Consider the following 21,942-nt stretch of genomic DNA (forward strand, 5'->3'; position numbering starts at 1 on the left):
CAGTTTGTGCCTTTGCACATCTAATTACCTTCTTAGTCTCCTCCTTTCTACCAAGTTACACTTCTGTGTGTCTTTATTATTTTGCGTTATCTTGTATTTCCTAAAGGCCATTATTTTTTCTTTTACAAAACGTGCTACTTCTTTCGCAAACCATACTGACTTGCTTTTCCTTGTGTTTTCCCTAACCCTTTTGATGCAATGGTCTGCTGCCTTTAGAATTCCACTTTCACATTTTTCCCACCTCTCCTATACTCCTTCCAAGTTCCTCCACTCTGCCGAAGAATCACTTACACATTTTCCTATCCCTACAAAATCAGCGTTCCTAAAATCCAACACCTTTATTTTTTTGTGGCATGAGTCAGTCTCTGTTTTTATTCTGAACCATGCTATTTCTTGATCACTGGATCTCTGGTTTTCAAACACTTTTAGATCCAATATACGGTCTCCATTTATAAATATTAAGTTTAATATTGTGTCTTTCCAAGTGTGCTCCCTCACCAATTGCTGGAGGGATGCTCCCTGCAAGGATTTCAGAATGTCCCTACTTCTAGTGGAACTTTCAACAGTCGCCTCCCAGGTTACATCAGATAGATTAAAGTCTCCCATGATTTTTACCTCTCCTTTTAATGCCATTTTAGTGATGTCCTGCAATAGTTTCCTATCCAATTCCTCTTCCTGACCTTGTGGTCTGTAGATCACTCCATTACGAAGAATCAATGGTAAGGGGCGGGCCTTCGTTGTTGACACCCATTTTTCATCACTCGGGGGTCCGAAAAGGAGGGGGGACTTTGGGGGAAGGGGTGGTATTTCCGTGGAGGGGCGGGGCATAGCGTCCCAACACCCGTTTTTATAGTCACTTGAGGGGTTTGGGAGGTGTGAGCTGCCCCCGGTAAGTGCTGTGCCTGCAGTGCTGACTCCTACACAGTGACAGGAGCTGAATGCTGCACATACTGTAACAGTGCAGCACTTGGCTCCTGTCACTGAGCAGGAGCCGGCATTTTGGTGTCACCCCTCAGCGGGTGATACCCGGGAGCGGGCCTCACCCCCCTTGTGACGCCACTGCTTGGACTGACCAGAGCCAAGGTCAAGCCTTTCTGCTCCCAGACAGTATTACAGGGCAGTTGAGTATACCACTTAGCTGTTCCAGCAAAATATAAATAATACTTTGTGGCAACAACATATTGTCTATCACTGCTATAAGATGCGATTGAAAACCTGTGTTATCATACCAGATTACTGAATAGGTTGTGTCTTAAATTGACACCAGAGTGCACTGCTATAATTTTCTTTCTACAACATTATGCTTGCATTTATATATTTCAGATTATATTTATCTGCCTGCACAAGGATGTTTGCTGCGCTGGCAGATTTCTTAACATTATTAGGGTTTGGGGATAAGTGAGCAATGAGAGAAGCTTGCTCTAAGAAGGCTTTCTTTGTGGTGTACTCTTTTATTAATTTGATTTCTTAACATGTATAACAATCAACTTATATTGAATTCAGTATTTTTACATTTATATAATAGAAGTTTTTTGCAACTTGCAAAATACAACTTAGTGGACACACGAAAATACTGTAGGTTTACAGAAATACTATACAAAATTGTTTAGTTTTAAATTAACTTTTATAAAAGCTGCACTGAACCTAAAATTCAGCTTTTTTTCTAAGCAAGGCATTGGTCCATGGCACTATAAGAGATGGTCTGCAGCATTACTTATTTCCTTAATATTCCTCAGATAAGCTATTACCCAGTAAATCAATCCTTTTAGGGACAGGAAGTGTAATTTTTTGCACTTCCAGCTTTACAACTTGTGTTCTGTCATTACTGGAAATCCTTTTTTTTTTTTTGGCTGTTTTTTTTTTTTTTGGCTGTTTTTTTTTTTTTTTTAGCAAAGTAGCTTTAAAATTGCCCTTAATTGCTAAAAGCTAATTAATACAGAGACAATTCTGAATACCCTTGCCATACATATCTGACAATCTCAATATTGTTGTTACCATTTGCCACATGAAACAACCATGTTCTTACTGCTTCAAGCATCTCAATTTATAATTACATTACCTTGCTTATAAGGAAAGGGTACATATAACCAATAAGTTGGGTACATTCGTAGTAAACAGTTCCAAATCATTCCTGTCAGTCATAGTACAGACAAGCATTGTTCCTGGTAATATTGTCTTTGGCAGCGCTGGATGAAACAAAGAATGCATCGTTACTGAAACATGGTGGGGGTTCTTCTAGATATGTGGATTTTGGCTAAAAGACAATCAGTTCATTAGTTTAGGTAATTATTTAAAACCTTCTATGTACTGTGTCTATTCTTAGGCATGTGAGACAGGTCAAATATTTTCCATAACGTCTACTACTCTGTTCTCTTTACCATAGTAACACAGAGGGAATGGTTAAGTCCAGTGAATGTAATTCTATATTGTGTTCAGGTTCTGCAGAGTCTGCATATATGCTATAATGTTCTGAAGAGGACATTGGTTGAGCCTTGACAGCTAACATAATATTGACATAAACAATAAAAGAACCATATTTCTACATTTTCAAATTGAAAGACCTTTTAAATGGAAGATGTATAACAATACCATGATAGATGAAAAATTCCAGTTTTTGAGATGACTATTAAATTTAAGGTTCTAAATTATTCCATTTACTCCAGTTTTTACAATCATAGCATATGGGAAATTGACTCATCATTTATTACTGAAATTATAAAATATTACTCCATAATAGTTCATATTAGTTTATGGATATATCTATCCTACTACATGTAGCCCTGGGTTTTGTGGTCTTAAAGTAACAAGTGGAGAGTGGTGATATTCAAATTGATAGATTCACAGATTGAAGTAATAATTAATATTTTTTTTATGTTAGGTGCAATTTTCCTTTAATTTAACAACAGTATAAACATTCTGCACCATCCAATGACATATCTGCAATTGCTACAGTTAGAAACAGACAGAATAGGAATCCTTTGCTATATGCTCTGAGAGTCCCTTCACACAATGGTCACCTTCAAACATTCCACTTTATTACATTATGTTATGGGTAGCAAAGTACATTTACCACCAAGACATGCCTTATGTCTTAAGCTGTGTACACAGTATACGAAATATTGGACAATTTTTCTGATCCGCAACAGATCACCATGACGATCATATAGTGTGTACCCTCAAATCCACCCAATTCATTGTTTGGTTGCGTCGTCCCACTGGATGTTCTGCATGTTCAATGGGATGAATCCACGGATGACATGGTAGTGTTACGTGAAGCATGTAATGATATAGTGCATCACTGTAAGGTGGATTGTTTATGGCGTACGTGTTATGTTCAACGTACATGGAACACGAGAGATTGGGTGGCAATAGAAGAGTTCCGAGTACAGATACGTAAAGCTGTGGTAGAACTGAGATACGCAGCTACCCCTAATAAAAATCCCTGACTCCGTTGTCCTTCCCAGTGGTCGATTAACGCCTGCAAGACTATGGTTTCTTGTGCCCATGGCAGCCGCGTTTGAGTAGGCGAATTAGGTCCGCCCAGACTCCGATGTCTCCCGGTCTTAATAGATGACAAGGCGTTAACCGAGACAGAGAGAACAAGGGGAAAACTAACTAAGACAAACACGACAATGAAGGAGAAGGCTACAGAAAATTAATAACTAGTTTATGTGCGGCGCGGCCGCCAAGAAAAACAGCAAACCACAGTAAAGCTGCCCAAGTGCCGAATACGTACCCATCGTAGTACGGCAAGAACAACAGTTGCGGAAACCTCTGCAGAAAAAACACAATGACAAGAGAATAAGGAGTATGCAGCTTGAGCCGTAAGGTGCAGCAGAGCCGCTACTCACGACACCGGGAAAGGTGCACGCAGGAAGCAACCAAGATCCCAAGGCTCAAGATTCAAGATCACTCGGCTGGAAAGCAGGAATTGATCCCCAGGACCAGAATCAGGAAACAGGACACAGGATGCTGGAACGTACAGGCTGTAAGCAAGAACACTCCAGAGGCAGGTACAGGCTCCACAGGAAGTTATCACCGGCGAGGCTGCACCGTCCTGGCTCCCATAAAAAGCTCCTACTGACCAATCATGGGAGAGCCAGTCAGGCCGGCCCCCCGGACCTTAATAGCCCCAGCTGTAGCATGGCGCGCTGAGTGCGGCGTCCCGGCTGCTTAGTAACAGCCGGAACTGCAGGGCGGCCGCCTGGCGTCCACGGTTGCTAGGCAACCGGCCGGAGACAGACGCTCAGTGGCGGAAGTGATGCCCCAGCCCCGCCGCCTAGCAACGGCTGGGAGCCGGCGCGTCCCACTACACCCACCTCCGCTAACAGTACGACGATGCAATATATTGTTATATCGATTCGCTTGGTTGCACCATCTTGAAATCACATTTTTAGGTCCCAACACCATTCTTGGCATCTTACTTTACAGGAATAAATTGCTAAAGTGTTAGCAATATTTCTCCTTTTAATATATTTACAATCTATCTCTCAGTATAATTGTCAATATTCATTTTGCTTTTGTGCTTGGTTATAATTTTGTGAATTCTTTGGTCATAAAGTAACTATTCTAACACAGAGGAAGCATAAGCTACCATAATAGCCATGTTAAACTAGTGATTATTGTGGCTGTATGCATCCCTTTCTCTTTAATTTGTGGTTCTTTGTGTCTTCTTACATTTTAAGTAAATGTTTTGTGTGAAATGTTAACGTTCCCTTATAGAGATTGCATTGTATTTGGTGGTTGTATTAGATTTTCTGACAGATTTTTCTATCCAGATATATTTTTCACTTTTGTTTTACGTGCATGTAAGTAAATGTGGGTATTTACCCATATTCAGAGGTGTATACATCTAAGTGACTTACCGCTCCATTCCTTACGCTTGGCGTCATAGCTATCACCTTCACCACCAGTCCTAAACTTGGTGTAAAAGATGCTTCTGAAAACAGGCACTCTGCATAACTCACAGTTTCATCAACATGCTCTAACCTGCAGTGCAAAAGCAAGCAAAATCTCTCCACAAGATTGACTTGCATTCACCTCTGCATCAGCCTCAAAGATGTTGCTGCCTAGGCAGCACCTCAAAAATCTAATGGGATCAAGCTAGTATTCATCTATAGCACAAGGGGTCTGTACAGTAATAACAACAAACTCAACAAATACAATAGCAGAAACAGACATTATGCAAGTGTAAGCCCAAGAAAATCAGCATTTATAATTATAAGTATAATCTTTATTGATGCTGAAGTTAACTAGATACACCTGTCCATGAGCAACTGCAGACACCATTCAGAGACCATGCATTTAAATAGCTGTGATGCTGTTGTGATTAGATTCATAAGCACATTATGTATCACAGCATATCAAGCTCCCACCCATCTGTGCTTTATCCATTTCAGGACAATCTGTGAAAAAATGTGTTGGAAATGAGAGTGTGCAGGAGTTGTGGCTGTATGGATTCAAATGGCTGTTTAAAGTTGACTTATTTTGTGGTCATGTGATAGTGGATCATCTCCTATATAATAGCCCAGATCTGTCACTCTGTGACTGTGTGCATAACGCTGGCGTGGCTAGAAGCTCTCATTGGGTTAGCAGCAGGTCTGTCACACCCAGTCCACAGCTGATTGGGTGAGAAACGCCCGCCCACACAGGTTACATCCAATGGGAGGCTCTGGCCTTTGGCTGCTGTGTGTTCCCAGAGCAGGATTAACAATGGGGCTGATGGAGCTGCAGCTCCAGGTCCACACCCCAAAATAGGCCCACTGCATCTGCAGCAACATACCCTCCAACAATTTACACATACAAAATCGCTACAAATTTGAAAAGGGGGCATGGCCACAGGTAAAGTGGCATGGCCATGCCCCTTTTCCTATACTTTCAATGGAAGTTTGGAGAGCCAAAAATCGGTGCAGACCATAAAAAAAGGTACTGTACCTGCCAAAAAGGTACAGGGGGGTATGCCACTGCATCAGCAGCAAGTCTCTGCACTGTAGATAGGGGGGGGGGATCCTCTTACTGCAGCGTCCTATATCCTGCTGCCTGTCCGCCTGCCCCCTCCATCATCAACAATCCCCACTCCCTAGCCGCGGCGCAGGTGGAACAAAAGCTTCTGCGGCCACCGGCATAGATGTGTATGAAAGCGGTGCAGCGGAAGGCTTTCATAGCCCGCCCTGCGCCCCATACTCTCTGAGCCCCGGAACCTCCTCTGCGCGTGATGTCACAGAAGTGCCTCCCCGCCACAGCCGCGCCCAGATCTCCAGAGGCCCTGACTCCGCAACACAGCACCTGGGCTGCTGGCCTGGAAGCCCCGAGATTGCTAATGTAACGGATAGAGTGAGTGATATTGCGGAGGGTAATGTGTGGACGCTGAATCAATGTAAAAGGTGAGAGTGCTGTGCAGTGCAGTGGGTGTGCAGTGTCACTGAACAGCACTCTCACCTTTTACATTGATTCAGCGAGTCAGTCAGTTCTGCTAGCCAGTCACTATTGTTAGCGCCGATGTCCCAACGCCAAAGCATTCCGGCGCTAAGGCCTGCGGGGAGCTGTAGTTTATTGAGTGCATCTTCTTCCCTGTAATGTGGCGCGTTGGGACACCAGCGCTAACAATAGTGACTAGCTGCTTTGCTGCTGTGCGATTCTCCGGGAGAGTCACTGCCATAGGGAGGACAGCGCTTAGGTGCTTCCAGGAGGAGAAGCAGGAGAAGCATTACCCGCCCCTCCCCCACTCGCAGTACCTCTGGGCCCCATCTGTGGCACCCCCACACACACCCTCCACCACCCATGTTGGCTCCGGACCCCCCACTCGCAGCACTCATCCGCACCCGCCCCTTTTGCACCCATCCCTCCCCCACCCACGGTGGCTCCAGACCCCCACCTGCGGCACCCAAGCACCGGCCCCTCCCCCACCCGCAGCACCACCGCACCAGCGCCTTCCCCACTCGTGGCACCCCTGCAACCACCCCACGCACGGCACCCCTGGGCCCCCTCCCCCATCCTCGTCTCCCCCACACCCGCCACTCCCCCAACCACAGCACCTACTAGGTGATTCATCAGGCCCTGCGTGCGCTGTTCACACCGTTGCAAGGTGCTACGACCCCTTAACCATCGCACGCCCTTTGTCCGTGCAACATTTAACCACTCACACAATTATGATTGGAGGTAATACTCCATATAATACATATATTGCATGCCGCAAGGGCGTGCAAGGGTTAAGGGGGCATAGCCCCTTAATATGGTGTGAAGAGCGCCCGTACGGTGCGATGAATCATCTAGTCAAATTTTATTCTCTGAATTCTAGTATAGCCTGTGATCTTTGTTTTCTGCCACCTCTCTTCAATTATTTTTCGACTGGGGTTCCCCTATTAACTTTTAAAGTATCCTATGGATTTTATCAATGTATTATACTCCAAGTTGTATGTGCATCTTTTTTGTTTTTCTAGGTTAACATTGTTCTATAATATGAACATGTTGCAGTACATTTAACAAATCAAGATTTATTAGATGTATACATAGATGACATTATAGCAAATAATGTTTTAGCAGAGTCCAACTGTTGTCTTTGTATTGTACCATAGATTTATGTTTCCAGTGTCTTCATAGTTGAATGTTCCCAAATCATAGAGCGCCAAAACAAAATATTCTACAAATGAAACCAGTTAAAGAGACAAGCCAATTAACCTATTTTAAAGTTATCAGTACAGCTGATGTTGACATTTCCTCATTAATTTATGAACAAATCAGCAGGAATTTGTCTTAACTTCAAATCATTTTTGTTTTTTCAGCTGGAATCCTTTCAGCCATTCTTTGTTTCCTTGAATCTTCCCAGTTATATTACCAGAGGAGAACAATTTGTCTTGGAAGTTGTTGTCTTCAACTATTTGGAAGACGATACTGAGGTAACGAGTGAAAAACATTGTCTCATTCAGTTGTTACATTTCATGTTGACCAGAAGGAATACCTTTGCAAAGTTGTATGACATACAAGGAAGTTGTAAGAATGTGGGGTGTTATTAATTCTTTGTGTTTATGATGCCTGCAATATCCATCTATTGTGTGCTAATTTATAAGAGAAGTTCATAGTTTACATGAGCAGGACTCTATTTTGCTTTCTTAGGACTAGCAAGCCCTCAGGCAAGGAAATATACCAAACAAAACTGAAAAACTCTATAATTCAGTATTTTATTTTTGTATTTATTTTGTAAACAGTGTAGACATAAGAGGTTTTGGGGACTGGATACTAGGGATGGAGATAGAGAGCAAGAAGAGCAGGAGCAGAGAGGAAAGTAGGAGAGATTGACTATAAGGTTGACAGGGTGCTAGAAGGAAAGGGAGAGAGTAGATTTTGTCAGACGACAAGATTAAAGGAGTTGGTGTATACTATCACACATGATTTCTGCGGCTTGTTTTGAAATGATTAAGAAGTGAAGAAAGAAAATGCCACTTCCTGCAATTATAATAGAATTAATAATGTGTCTAAAAAAAAAAGAAAAGAAAAACATATGAACTTCCTTTAAATAAATTAATTTTGACTAATTTATACACGGTTGAGTCACATTATTATGACCACCTCCTACATTTGACGTCGACAGCGCATAGCCCAAGAAGTATGTCACGTGGCATGCACTGCCTTGGTGGGTATATAAGGTGTGCGATAGGCCGTCTATATCACAGGCACACATATCAATCGTTGCTGTAATGAACAAAAGGGGAGATTTATCTGGGTTGCAAAAAGGGATGATTATCAGCTTTCGGGCCATTGGTGGCAGTATTTCTGAAACAGCGCAATTTGTGAACTGTTCGCGTGCTGCTGTGGTGAAGGTGTATCGTGACTAGGCAAATGGCACCATTGCAAATAACCGACGTCGAAACTGTGGAGCACCACGTGCCATTGATGTGAGAGGTGAACGTCGGTTACAAAGGTGCATGAGGGACGATTGACACGCTACAGTGGAGCAGCTCACTGTCATTATTAACCTGGGGCTGCCAGACGTGTGTCTAAAAGGACAGTTCAGCGAACCCTGCTGCGTATGGGGCTTCAAAGCGGTTACTCTGGCTATTAGCCGGTGGTCAGAATAATGTGCCTCGACCATGTATAGTGCAATGTAAATAGTAATCTCCCCTCACATCGAATTAAAGGGAAAAAAAATGAGTTACAGTTATCTTGTTTTTTTGGTTTTATTTATGAAACTCCTGCACCCAGATCTTACCAGTTGGCAGGGGCGGATCCATGCTGTTGATTGACATGATGTATTTCCCAGCTGAAAAAGACAATCATGGTCTACATCTGCGGTGGACAGGCACTCTCGGCACGGCTAGGCATACCCGCATCAAGCTGCCTGTTTACCCTTCCCATTCATTGTGAATGGAGCGTGTGCATGTCTAAGGCGCGACTTTGCTGTGATGTTGCCATGATGAGCATGGCTACATCTGTTATATAGCCTAAGATTACTAAAATTCCAAGCAGCTTTGAGCTGTTTAAGTCCATTAAATGACATCAGAGCCTGCCAGGAACTTGAATGTGACAGGAGCCTGGCAACGATTTCATGCAAGATGGGGGCCCTGCCTTCTATCTCTCCTACACCTGCTACCACTGCCCTGGTCCACCTTCTGTAGGGGGACCTTTCCCGCTGTGTCTCATCCAACATTCTGTGACTGAAAGTACTGCTTGGAGACCGCTACTGCTTCTTCACCCTCAGTTCCCTGCTACTGGAGACTTCTGTCCCTGCATCCCAATGAGTTCCTGGGACACTGTGGCTGTTGGCTGGTCTACACCTGGTGTCTTTCAGTAGAGCAGTCGCCATCTACACCTGCACAAGGAAGAAGAGGCCCCTACTCAATCAGCTGAGTGGTGGTGAGTGCTGGGGGTTTGGTAGTGTTCTCCTTCCATAACCCTCTGAGACCCTCTTCCTGCTGCCTGTTCCTACTCTCCTCACCTTGGGGCCATTCTACCACCTCACTTGCACTTTTATTTGTGCACCCTTGTAATAATAATTAGTCTACATCACAGTGTGCCTCAGTCTGGCCTCCGTGTCTGCTTGGTCTTCGGTAAGAGTCACATGCTTAGCTCACTTAATTCACTCAGTGGTCTGTTTTAGATGGATGTTTTGGGGGAATGTTCCGCAAATATTCAATAATAAATGGGCACCTAAGAGTGGTAAAGTCTTTTTGACCATGTAATGTATAGTCTATCTGTTTCACAGGCTGGCTTCACCACTTTTAGACAGTAGGTTATCTCTCTGTGCATTTCTCTCCTTGCAGGCTGTGTAGATTTACCAATTGCAGGTAGACTTTATTGGTATTATTACTATAAGATAGAACCAGTGCTGTGTTGTAGGTCTAAATTAATGCAAGTGATGGGATGCTGCCATATTTACCAAACTGAAGATGGCTTTAGCCCCTTGTAACCTGTGGGCTATACTTTGCATAATAAGCCAGCAGAGGGTTCCCTCTGAACCCTCCTTGGCAATGGCCGCCACGCATGTGTGGTCAGCGGGATCGCACATGCACAGGAACCCCAGCCACCACGTTGTAGTGTCCTGTCCCTGTGAGTGTAGATTGTTATATCCCGCCATAAGTTTTGCATCCTGCAATGCAGTTCTGGGTGCTAATATCATGCCCAGATTGCATTGCAAATGTGATTCTTGATAAATGGTCCCCTTAGAGATGGTGACAGAAAAAGAGCACCCCACACTACAGAAATAATGTAGCCACTAGTCTCATAGAACAATCTTCCATCGCAACAGACAGAGCTACTACACTAACAGACAAGGTGTTATGATTCCCGTACTCCAGACCAGAGGAGATCGTATGGCTGAGGTCAGAGTACTGGGAAGATATGCTGGTTGTGGGAGCAGGAAAGCCTAGTAACCCCTGGCGCCCTAACTCCGTTGTCTCGCCCGTGTTATCAGAAATCCCCTGCGAGACTATGGTTGCTTGAGCCCATGGCAGCCGCGTTCGAAGGGCGGATTATGTCTGCCCAACCCCGATGCCCCCTCAGGTCTTAATGGGAGACAAAGGGAAATCCGAGACAGGGTGATAACAAGGGGCCCTCTGACTAAGCAACCAGGCCAGGGGTTACAAGCTAACTAACTAAATCAAAAGGTATGTGCGGACTAGCCGCCAGGGAAAAGGACAACCAAAGATCCACTGATCCGTTACTCCTATCCAGCACCGCTGGATACCAGAGTGGATCAGGGAGAGCGGAATCCTCCGCAAAAGCTCCAGGACACAAATATACTAAATAATAAACAGTAAGCGGACAAGCCGCAACACACGGCTGCGCCGTGACTCACGAACACCACAGGATGTTAAAGGTGCTCAGTCAGACTCCAGGAAAAGATGACAAATCTCTGAGTACAGGACCACTGAGGACAGGAACAACCGGCTTGAGCAGGACTGGATACTTTCTGCAACTGACATAGGCAAACAGGAAGCTGCCGACACCGACTTTCAGAACTGGAGGACAGGCAGAATCCACTGGAACTCAGGGTAGGACACGGGATCAGACACAGGGACTGACACAGGAATCCACACAGGGACTGACACAGGAATCCACACAGGGACTGACAAGAACCAGCTCAAACTTAAAGCAGACTGCAAACCAAGGAATATCATCAGCATCTGCTAACTGCAGTGAGCCAGCATATATCAGAGAGGCCTAATTAATTATCTCTAGCAGCTGGCCTGCTGCACGACTAAGCTGACAAGATGCAATCAGCAGCCAGATGAGGCTGAACACATGGGAACAAGCTGCAATTGCACAGACTCACCAGCGGCAGCAGACAAGAGTAATCCAAAACAGAGCAATGGGAAATCCTGGCATGCAAGACAACTAAATAAACATAAAATAGGAATGAACCACTACCTGTGGTTCATAACAGTATCCCCTCCTTAAGGGTGAGCTCCGAGCACCCCATGACACCCACGGGGAACATAAACAAAAGTATAACATGAAATACAGAACAAAACTGCAAAACAGGAATGAGCCACAGCCGTGGCTCATAACAGTACCCCCCCCTTGAGGAGGGGTCAAAAGACCCCAAAATTCAGACTATCCAGAACAAGGGATACAAAAAAAAAAAAACCTGACACATTGGTCTAACAGACACGAAAACAGAAACAAGCTGCAACCACAGCTTGTAACAGTGCCCTCCCCTTGATGGTGGCCACTGAACACAAGGCAAGGGAAAAAAAAATCTTTTTTTTTTTTTTTATCAAGGCAAGAGTCAAAAAATTATTTCTTTTTCTTCTTCTTCTTTTTACAAAGCTCTTTAGGTCTGACCAAGGTAATTCCCCAAACATTGTCTGAACTGATGGTACCACCCAGCAAGGCTGCGTTCAAATCAGAGACAGGTTTCTTACCCTTGGGAGCTGAACTTTCTGGCAAAGTACTATTATTAGAAGAAGAAGAAGTCAGAAAAGCACATCCTGCAGTCAAAACGGGCTGGGACTCTTGTGCCGAGTTTACAGTATTTGGTGGAATCTCAGCAGACAAGACGGGTGACTTAGAGGAACCTGAACCAATTTCTTTGGAACCATATCTTTTAATAATTGCATCACTGAATGCTGGGGGATCCTGAAGAATGGGATCTTCAGCTTTCATTAAGCTGGTCGCCCACTCAAAAGGCTCTCCTTTAAAAGAATAAATAAGATAGAGCACAAGGTTCTCTGGAGTGATGCCCAGAAATGGTCTAGACAACATAATAATATAATAGTGTTTGTAAAGCGCCAGAAATTGGGCTAAGTCCCCATCAAAGATTATAGATGTTGAGATATCAGAGTCAGGATCTGTTTCCTTCTCATCTGACTGACTGGAGTGCTTTGCTAGGACCTGGTCACTATTGACCTTACTCGAGGCTGAGACTCTCTGAACCCCACCCGGGGCTGAGACTCTCTGAACCCCACCCGGGGCTGAGATTTTCTGAACCCCACCCGGGGCAGTGACTTTCTGAACCCCACCCGGGGCAGTGACTTTCTGAACCCCACCCAGGGCAGTGACTTTCTGAACCCCACCCGGGGCAGTGACTTTCTGAACCCCACCCGGGGCAGTGACTTTCTGAACCCCACCCGGGGCAGTGGCCTCCGGGAACCCCGCTGGGGCAGTGGCCTCCGGGAACCCCGCTGGGGCAGTGGCCTCCGGGAACCCCGCTGGGGCAGTGGCCTCCGGGAACCCCGCTGGGGCAGTGGCCTCCGGGAACCCCGCTGGGGCCAGCACCTCGGATTCTTTTACTGGGACCGGGTCGTTGGCCTCCCTGACTGGGATCGGGCCATCGGCCTCCCTCTCTGAGTCGATAATAATCGAAAGTTCTCCCGGGACTATGACTTCCGGGACTTTTGCTGAAGCAATAACGTTCAGATCCTCCACTAATGCTATGCTTCTTAAGTTCTTTCCTGGGGAAGCGACTTCTAGACCCTTCTTTGGGGCTGCGTCTCTCGAGACCCCACTTGGGGATATTACTTCAAAGATCCCTTCTGGGGTTTTGCTTCTCGAGTTCCCTTCAAGAACTATGGTTTTAGATACCCTTTCTGAGGTTGCGCTCCTCAAGTCCCTACCTGGGGTAACAGCTTCTGAGACCCCATCTGGTATGGAAACCTGAGCTACAATATTTGATGTCCCTCTATAAGCTTGGGCATCGGGTACCGCTCCAGCACTCTGGGCATCGGGTACCGCTCCAGCACTCTGGGCATCGGGTACCGCTCCAGCACTCTGGGCATCGGGTACCGCTCCAGCACTCTGGGCATCGGGCACCGCTCCAGCACTCTGGGCATCGGGCACCGCTCCAGCACTCTGGGCATCGGGCACCGCTCCAGCACTCTGGGCATCGGGCACCGCTCCAGCACTCTGGGCATCGGGCACCGCTCCAGGACCCTGGGCTACGGGCACCGCTCCAGGTCCCTGGGCTACGGGCACCGCTCCAGGACCCTGGGCTACGGGCACCACTCCAGGACCCTGGGCTACGGGCACCACTCCAGGACCCTGGGCTACGGGCACCACTCCAGGACCCTGGGCTACGGGCACCACTCCAGGGACTTGCAACTCCGCTTCCACAGGAACCTCAAGAGAGGAGAGAAACATTCTCTTTTGATTCCTGAATCTATAATGGGGCTCCCTTGCCCAAGGACCCCAATTATAGGACAGAGAGCTTTTTTGTGTGGGTTGTGTGACAAGTACCTCTGCCACAGTAGAGACAGGAGTAGGTCTTGTATCATGACTCAACTTGGCCAGAGGGCAAGACTCGTCACCACACTTTGGCTTGCGCAACTCACAGGTCTGCAGATAATGGCCTAAACCCCCACAATATAGGCATAAGTTTAAGTTTCTGCGACGCAGACGCTCCTCTTCTGAGAGCCTGGGCCGCAGAAAACTTTTAAACTTTTTCTCTTCAATTAAACCAGAGGATTCTCTTGTCACCATACTGTGAACAAGAGTCTCTTTAGAGATAGATGTACTCTCAACGACTTCTGGCAAAATAAGCAAGATTTTAGTCAGAAGGTTTTGCAGTTGCTTTAGGGATTGCTGCAAAACTTCAAGTCGCTCTGGTCTCAAAGCACTGAATACAGAGTTCAGGGCTGCGAGAGATGCCTGCAGGGCTTGCATAGTTGACATAGGAGGATTTAAAACTAGACAAGACAAGACAAGGCAAGGCAAGGCAAGACTAGGCAAGACTAAATTTTGCTAAACAAAACAAGACTTTTTTTTTTTTTTTTTAAAAACACCGGACTGGATTCTAAACACCGGACTGGATTCTAAACACCGGACTGGATTCTAAACACTGGATTGGATTCTAAACACCGGACTGGATTGGATTCTAAACACCGGACTGGATTCTGCACACTGAATTCTAGACAGGACTGGATTCTAGACTAAACACTGGACTGGGCCAAAAAAGAAAAAAAAGTTTTATTTCTTTTTTGTGGTATGGCTGATGATAATGTTATGATTCCCGTACTCCAGACCAGAGGAGATCGTATGGCTGAGGTCAGAGTACTGGGAAGATATGCTGGTTGTGGGAGCAGGAAAGCCTAGTAACCCCTGGCGCCCTAACTCCGTTGTCTCGCCCGTGTTATCAGAAATCCCCTGCGAGACTATGGTTGCTTGAGCCCATGGCAGCCGCGTTCGAAGGGCGGATTATGTCTGCCCAACCCCGATGCCCCCTCAGGTCTTAATGGGAGACAAAGGGAAATCCGAGACAGGGTGATAACAAGGGGCCCTCTGACTAAGCAACCAGGCCAGGGGTTACAAGCTAACTAACTAAATCAAAAGGTATGTGCGGACTAGCCGCCAGGGAAAAGGACAACCAAAGATCCACTGATCCGTTACTCCTATCCAGCACCGCTGGATACCAGAGTGGATCAGGGAGAGCGGAATCCTCCGCAAAAGCTCCAGGACACAAATATACTAAATAATAAACAGTAAGCGGACAAGCCGCAACACACGGCTGCGCCGTGACTCACGAACACCACAGGATGTTAAAGGTGCTCAGTCAGACTCCAGGAAAAGATGACAAATCTCTGAGTACAGGACCACTGAGGACAGGAACAACCGGCTTGAGCAGGACTGGATACTTTCTGCAACTGACATAGGCAAACAGGAAGCTGCCGACACCGACTTTCAGAACTGGAGGACAGGCAGAATCCACTGGAACTCAGGGTAGGACACGGGATCAGACACAGGGACTGACACAGGAATCCACACAGGGACTGACACAGGAATCCACACAGGGACTGACAAGAACCAGCTCAAACTTAAAGCAGACTGCAAACCAAGGAATATCATCAGCATCTGCTAACTGCAGTGAGCCAGCATATATCAGAGAGGCCTAATTAATTATCTCTAGCAGCTGGCCTGCTGCACGACTAAGCTGACAAGATGCAATCAGCAGCCAGATGAGGCTGAACACATGGGAACAAGCTGCAATTGCACAGACTCACCAGCGGCAGCAGACAAGAGTAATCCAAAACAGAGCAATGGGAAATCCTGGCATGCAAGACAACTAAATAAACATAAAATAGGAATGAACCACTACCTGTGGTTCATAACAGTATCCCCTCCTTAAGGGTGAGCTCCGAGCACCCCATGACACCCACGGGGAACATAAACAAAAGTATAACATGAAATACAGAACAAAACTGCAAAACAGGAATGAGCCACAGCCGTGGCTCATAACACAAGGGGGGTAATTCAGACCTGATCGTAGTTGTGCTAAATTTAGCACATCTATGATCAGCTTCCCTGACATGCGGGGAGACACCTAGCACAGGGCTAGTCCGCTCCGCATGTCAGGGCCGAACCCCCTGCACAAGTATAAAAGCATTGCACATCGGCAATGCTTTTGTACTGAAAGAGTAGCTCCCAGCCAGCGCAGCTCCTGTGCACTGGCAGGGAGCTACCTTTTGCAGCCCAGGTCACAACGGCTGCATGTGACGTAACGCAGTCGCCGCAACCCACCACCCCCAGAACGGTCCGGGTGTACCCCCTAAACAGCGGGTAAACGCCGCTGGGCTGCCCCCTCCCGCCCAGCGACCGCCTCTGCCTGCGTATGCGCAGTTCAGGCCTGATCACTGCTGTGCGAACACGCACAGCACCGATCAGGACTGAATTAGCCCCAAGGTTAGAAGGCTAGTGAAGATAGCAGTCTTTCCAACAAGGCAGCAAGACTATTAAAGCTACAAAACTTATCAGATGGGAGTGCCAATCCCATAATGAAGCTTGCTATAGGCAATAAATGTCCTGCCATAGACCCTGTACAAGCTGCAAAAGACGCAGAGGGAGTACAGGAATTGCACAAGGATACAGAGAGATCCAAATAACAACAAACAGGACCTCCTTAGCAGATGTAGATAAACCCAGTTTTTGTTCTCCCTGGGCTACACACTCTGCAAGGTACTCGCACCACTGTAAGGTGGAGGGCTTATACTGTCAGAAAACTGAGGCTTTCAGCGCTACCCAGTTGCGCTCTATCTTACCTCCACCACAAACCCTGGCACGGTCCGTCATCTGAGTAATCTCCTGGCGTCCTCTGCGGTCATCCGCTGCGCTGTGGTTTCCCTGTCAGCACCGATGGGACGGCGGCCATAGCAAACCTCTTAGGCCGCACCACGCCAGTGTTTCTTCCAAAACCAGTTATGGACGTCTCCATGACAGTTCCTAGTTAGCTGACCTTCCTGGGCCCAATCCGGAATCACTTCCTCGTCATGTAAATCCCTCATCCAGTCAGCAGTGAGCAAGGGGTATAAGTTCCAAGTCCCAGCACTGGCAAGCTGTCAGTGCTTAGTTGTCCCTCAGTCTGTAGTGAGCTCCTGCATCTCCAGCTTTATTTGACAAAGGCCCTCATTCCTGTCTCAATCCAGAATTCCTAGGAAACCTGTATTGCTGGTGACACCCAGTATTCAAACTAGTCTACATTTAGACTTTCCATTCCCGGTGACATTCCAGCTACCCTTTGCACTGGTGGTCCACTCCACCAGTGTTATCAGTATCCGAATAGCTGGTCACCTCCACTCCTCCGTTCTTCATCCAACTGCCACGTCTGCATGAGGAGATCGTACTTAAAGCCTGCACAATTCTGCCCACAACTCTCAAGTCCAGACCCAGTAATCAGACCTAGTCCGGGTTCACAAATACTTGCCGCCGTGACATACACATTACATTGTCTAATACTGAAATAGTTATATCCTTACCTTACACCGACAAGCTTCAATCATAGGGGGTCATTCCGACCTGTTCGCACGCAGCGGTTTGTCGCTGCGGTGCGAACGGGTCTGGAATGCGCATGCATGGCGGCCGCACTGCACACGCGCGACGTTGCCCGGTGACGGGGGTCGCCGGGTTACGTCGCGGACAACGAAAAAAGCGGTCGCAGAGGCGACCACAAGAAGATTGACAGAAAGAAGGTGTTCCTGGGCGTCACCAGACCGCTGCCTGCCGTTTTCGGGGAGTGGTGAAGAAAACGCAGGTGTGTCCAGGAGAACGGAGGGCGGATGTCTGACGTCAAAGCCGGCCCCAGCATCGCTGAGATCGTCACACAGGGTAAGTATGTCCAGGGCTAGTCTTGTTCTGCATTAAAAATATTTAGCTTAGCAGGGCTGCACAAGAGATCGCAGCCCTGCAAAGCAAAAATACACTCCCCCATAGGCGTGGACTAGTTGATCACAGCATCAGCAAAAAGTTGCTGGCTACAATCAACTCGGAAGGACCACCATAGTTACCATCCCAGTCTGCAGCTCACATATGAAGCCACCACCGAGGTACCTCCTTTATCTGTGATTGTTGCTCCCACATTCTAGGAGGGGCCTCAGTACAGTATGAGATGCATAGGCTGCACTTATATATAGATGTCATCGAGGTGGCTGGGATGTCTTCAGGTTGAGTGGGACCCCTCGAACTGCTGGACCACTTGTCATGAGTCTCCCATGCCTCCCCCTCCATATGCACTCCCACCCAGCAGAGGAGAGTTCTAGGAAAATATACCATGAAGGTGCTTTTTTTTTATAGGCAAGGTGGACAATCAGGTACATTTGCACAAATATAAACATTTTACACACCATCATATTTTGTGTTTTAACATGTTTTATTCCATTCATTTACCAGCATTTTTATTGAAAATATTGTATGGTATTTCTTAAAACATTCTAATCTATTACACGTAACTTTGACCTGTTTCAACAAAATTTTAACAGCTGACCTGTATTTTTCCTTTCACAGGTTTCTGTAACCCTTGATGGAAGTGATTCATTTGAAATCCAGTTAGCTGTGCTAAATTCAACTGGAAGCCAACAGACTATATCAGTCCCAAGTCAGGAAGGAAAAATAGTTTTCTTTCCAATCAAACCAATTCAGCTGGGCGAGATTCCAATTATTGTTAAAGCAACATCCTCACTTGCTTCAGATGCAGTAACTCAAAAGTTGCTAGTTAAGGTAATTTTAGTATAATACCATAAAAACACTACTGTGAGAGAAAAAAAATGAAAAAGACGTGTACCTGATAATTTTGAGGTCTATATTGCCTTGAAAGATTTAATAGCCTGCGAGTTGCAGTTCCAGGATGGTTTTGACATGTAAATGATTGCCGCTTTAAAAATATGGGCATACACAAAGTTCCGCACAGCCTGCTACTTGCAGGCTATTACCATATGAGTGCTTGTCTTTCTACACTGAATTTTGTATACTATTGTAGCTAAATTGTCTCAGTCGTTGATCAATATGAAATTGTTATTTAAAGAGTTTATATAGCAATGTAGGGTCCATGCTTAAATACTGACCAAAATCACACAGATTCACACACAATGGGTTGATCAAGTAAGCTCCACATAACACACTGAAATAATACACAGAGGCTGGTTTGTAAGTAATGCTGCAGTATCTGCTTGTAGGTTGTGATTGAGCAGGGAGTTTGTTGTGTTTGTTTTGTGTGGAGTTGATTATATTTCGGGAGAGAGGGGAGAACCCAAAGTGTGCTCCTTTCAGTTCTGAGCTTCCTTTGAGTGTGTGTATTTTGTACTCTGTCTAGGCAAATTTCTCCATTGACAGTCTTTCCATACAATTTTGCTATTTTCTCTTAGTACCTTATTTGAACTAAGGACCTTATTCAGACTTTGACGCAGCCGCTGCGTTCGCACGCGTGGCAACATCCCGGGTGTCTGCACACGTGCAGCGGCTACAGTGCATGACCCTTCACTATGTGATTGCATCCTTTCAGGATGTGTATTCCGCCGCAACTAACTGAGCAACACAGTACTGTAGATTGTTAGTGTTTGTGTATTGCACATGACCTGAACTCCCTCCCTGACTACTGCATGACCTGTTCAGGCTACCAGGGGGGAAGGGCGATGGGGGTAGGGGGAGGCGGTGGAAAATACCGTGCTTTTGAAATACAAGTATGAGCATCCGCGTGCCCTATGTCATAAACCAACACCAATGGGAAGGAAGTGCCAACCTTTTTTTTTATGTGTTCCCGTGACATTCACTTTATTATTTTTTTTCTTTGTTATACATTCAATGGAAGGGTGCACACAGATTTCACATAAATCAGAGTAAATCTGCAGGAGCGATTCTTTACACCAAATGCACAGAGGTAATGAGTATAAATTAGTGTGTTCCGCCGCAACTAACTGAGCAACACAGTACTGTAGATCGTCGGTGTCAGGGGGGAAGGGCGATGAGGGTAGGGGGAGGCGGTGGAAAATACGTGCTTTTAAAATACAAGTACTGTATGAGCGTCCCTAAGGCATAAACCAACACCAGTGTGTTTTTTTCCTTTGTTATACATTCAATGGAAGGGTGCACACAGGTTTCACATAAATCTTGTCTTGTAACCTGATCGGAACTCCCTACCTGTCTACTGCATGAACTGTGCAGGCTCCCAGGGGGGAAGGGGAAAGTGGGATGGGGGTAGGGCGAGGCAGTGGAAAATACCGTGTTCAAAGAACGTCCCAATGCTGAAGGAGCGTCAGAATCCCCTAGCTAAAATACACAGGGTCGATAGGGATAAGCGAGGTCTATGCACATAATGATACACCAGACCCCATCGCATCACAAAGTGACAAAATGTCCGAGGCACATGAACACCCGCCTTGTAGCATTATGTGCATAGACCTCGCTTAACCCTATCGCCCCTGTGTATTTTAGCTAGGGGATTCTGACGCTCCTTCAGCATTACCCCGTAGCCTGCAAAACCCATGCCATTGCTCGCTCCATTGCTGAGTGCTGCCACAAGGCAGGGGTTCACGTGCCTGGGACATTTGGTCACTTTGCGATGCGATGGGGTCTGGTGTATCTTTATGTGCATAGACCTCGCTTATCCCTATCGCCCCTGTGTATTTTAGCTAGGGGATTCTGACGCTCCTTCAGCATTGCCCCGTAGCCTGCAAAATCTGTGCTGTTACTTGCTCCATAGCCGAGTGCCTCCATGGAGCTAGGAGTCACAGGCGGTAGTCATTTCAATTGAGTCTGCCCTGCTATAGAATTGTATGTGTACCGTACGGTGCATAGAACCTTGACAGTAGAAACTCCTGCAGCTTTGCCCTGCTTTATGTAAAACTTGTGTTTTGTCAGTTTGCTATGCGATCGAGCCCGGTGTAACGTAATGTGCATAGACCTCGCTTATCTCTATCACCCCTGTGTATTTTGGCTAGGGTATTTTGTGATGCTCCTTCAGCATTGCCCCGTAGCCTGCAAAACTTATGCCATCTCTCACTCCATATCCGAGCACTGCCTGCCACGTGGTGGGGGTTCAGGGGCGGTGGCCATTTTGCCAGTGTGCTATGCGATCGAGTCCGGTGTACCGTAATATGCAGACCTAGCTTATCCCTATCGCCCCTGTGTATTTTAGCTAGAGGATTGTGACGCTCCTTCAGCATTGCCCCGTAGCCTGCAAAACTTATGCCATCTCTCACTCCATATCCGAGCGCTGCCTGCCACGTGGTGGGGGTTCAGGGGCGGCGGCCATTTTGAGTCTTGTGTACCGTAATGTGCATAGACCTCGCTTATTCCTATCGCCCCTGTGTATTTTAGCTAGGGGATTGTGACGCTCCTTCAGCATTGCCCCATAGCCTGCAAAATCTGGACTGTTACTTGCTCCGTAGCCTAGGGCCTCCGTGGGGCAAGAAGTCATAGGTGGTAGCCATTTCTATTAAGTCTGCCCAGCTATAGAATTGTATGTGTACTGTACGGTGCATAGAACCTTAACAGTAGAACCGCTCCTGCAGCTTTGCCCTGGTTTATGTGAATTAAAAAAAAAATAAAGTGTCTGGAAAAAAGTAACATGCATTCGTACTTTAGGAATCGAACCCGGGACTCTGAGTATAGGAAGCGGAACACTTCACCACTTCACCGCAGACAGATGGATATATCCATTGGTTTTGATTATGCTGTAATGGCTATGGGATTAGGACTCTAACATACTGTACAAAATTCCTAATCTCAAGAGGCAATAGTGAACTTCTA

At 46.3% G+C, this 21,942-nt stretch overlaps 1 protein-coding gene across 1 annotated transcript in view; it reads left to right on the top strand.

Moving 5' to 3' along the window:
* CD109 (CD109 molecule) overlaps positions 1 to 21,942 on the top strand; it is a 559,535-nt gene that overhangs the window by 333,101 nt on the left and 204,492 nt on the right. The window contains exons 21-22 of the mRNA XM_063916820.1: positions 7,782 to 7,895; positions 18,703 to 18,915. Coding sequence (XP_063772890.1) covers positions 7,782 to 7,895; positions 18,703 to 18,915 — 327 coding nt within the window. The remainder of the gene's footprint in view (positions 1 to 7,781; positions 7,896 to 18,702; positions 18,916 to 21,942) is intronic.

This window comes from Pseudophryne corroboree, chromosome 4, assembly GCF_028390025.1.
Source record: "Pseudophryne corroboree isolate aPseCor3 chromosome 4, aPseCor3.hap2, whole genome shotgun sequence".
Classification (NCBI taxonomy): Eukaryota; Metazoa; Chordata; class Amphibia; order Anura; family Myobatrachidae; genus Pseudophryne; species Pseudophryne corroboree.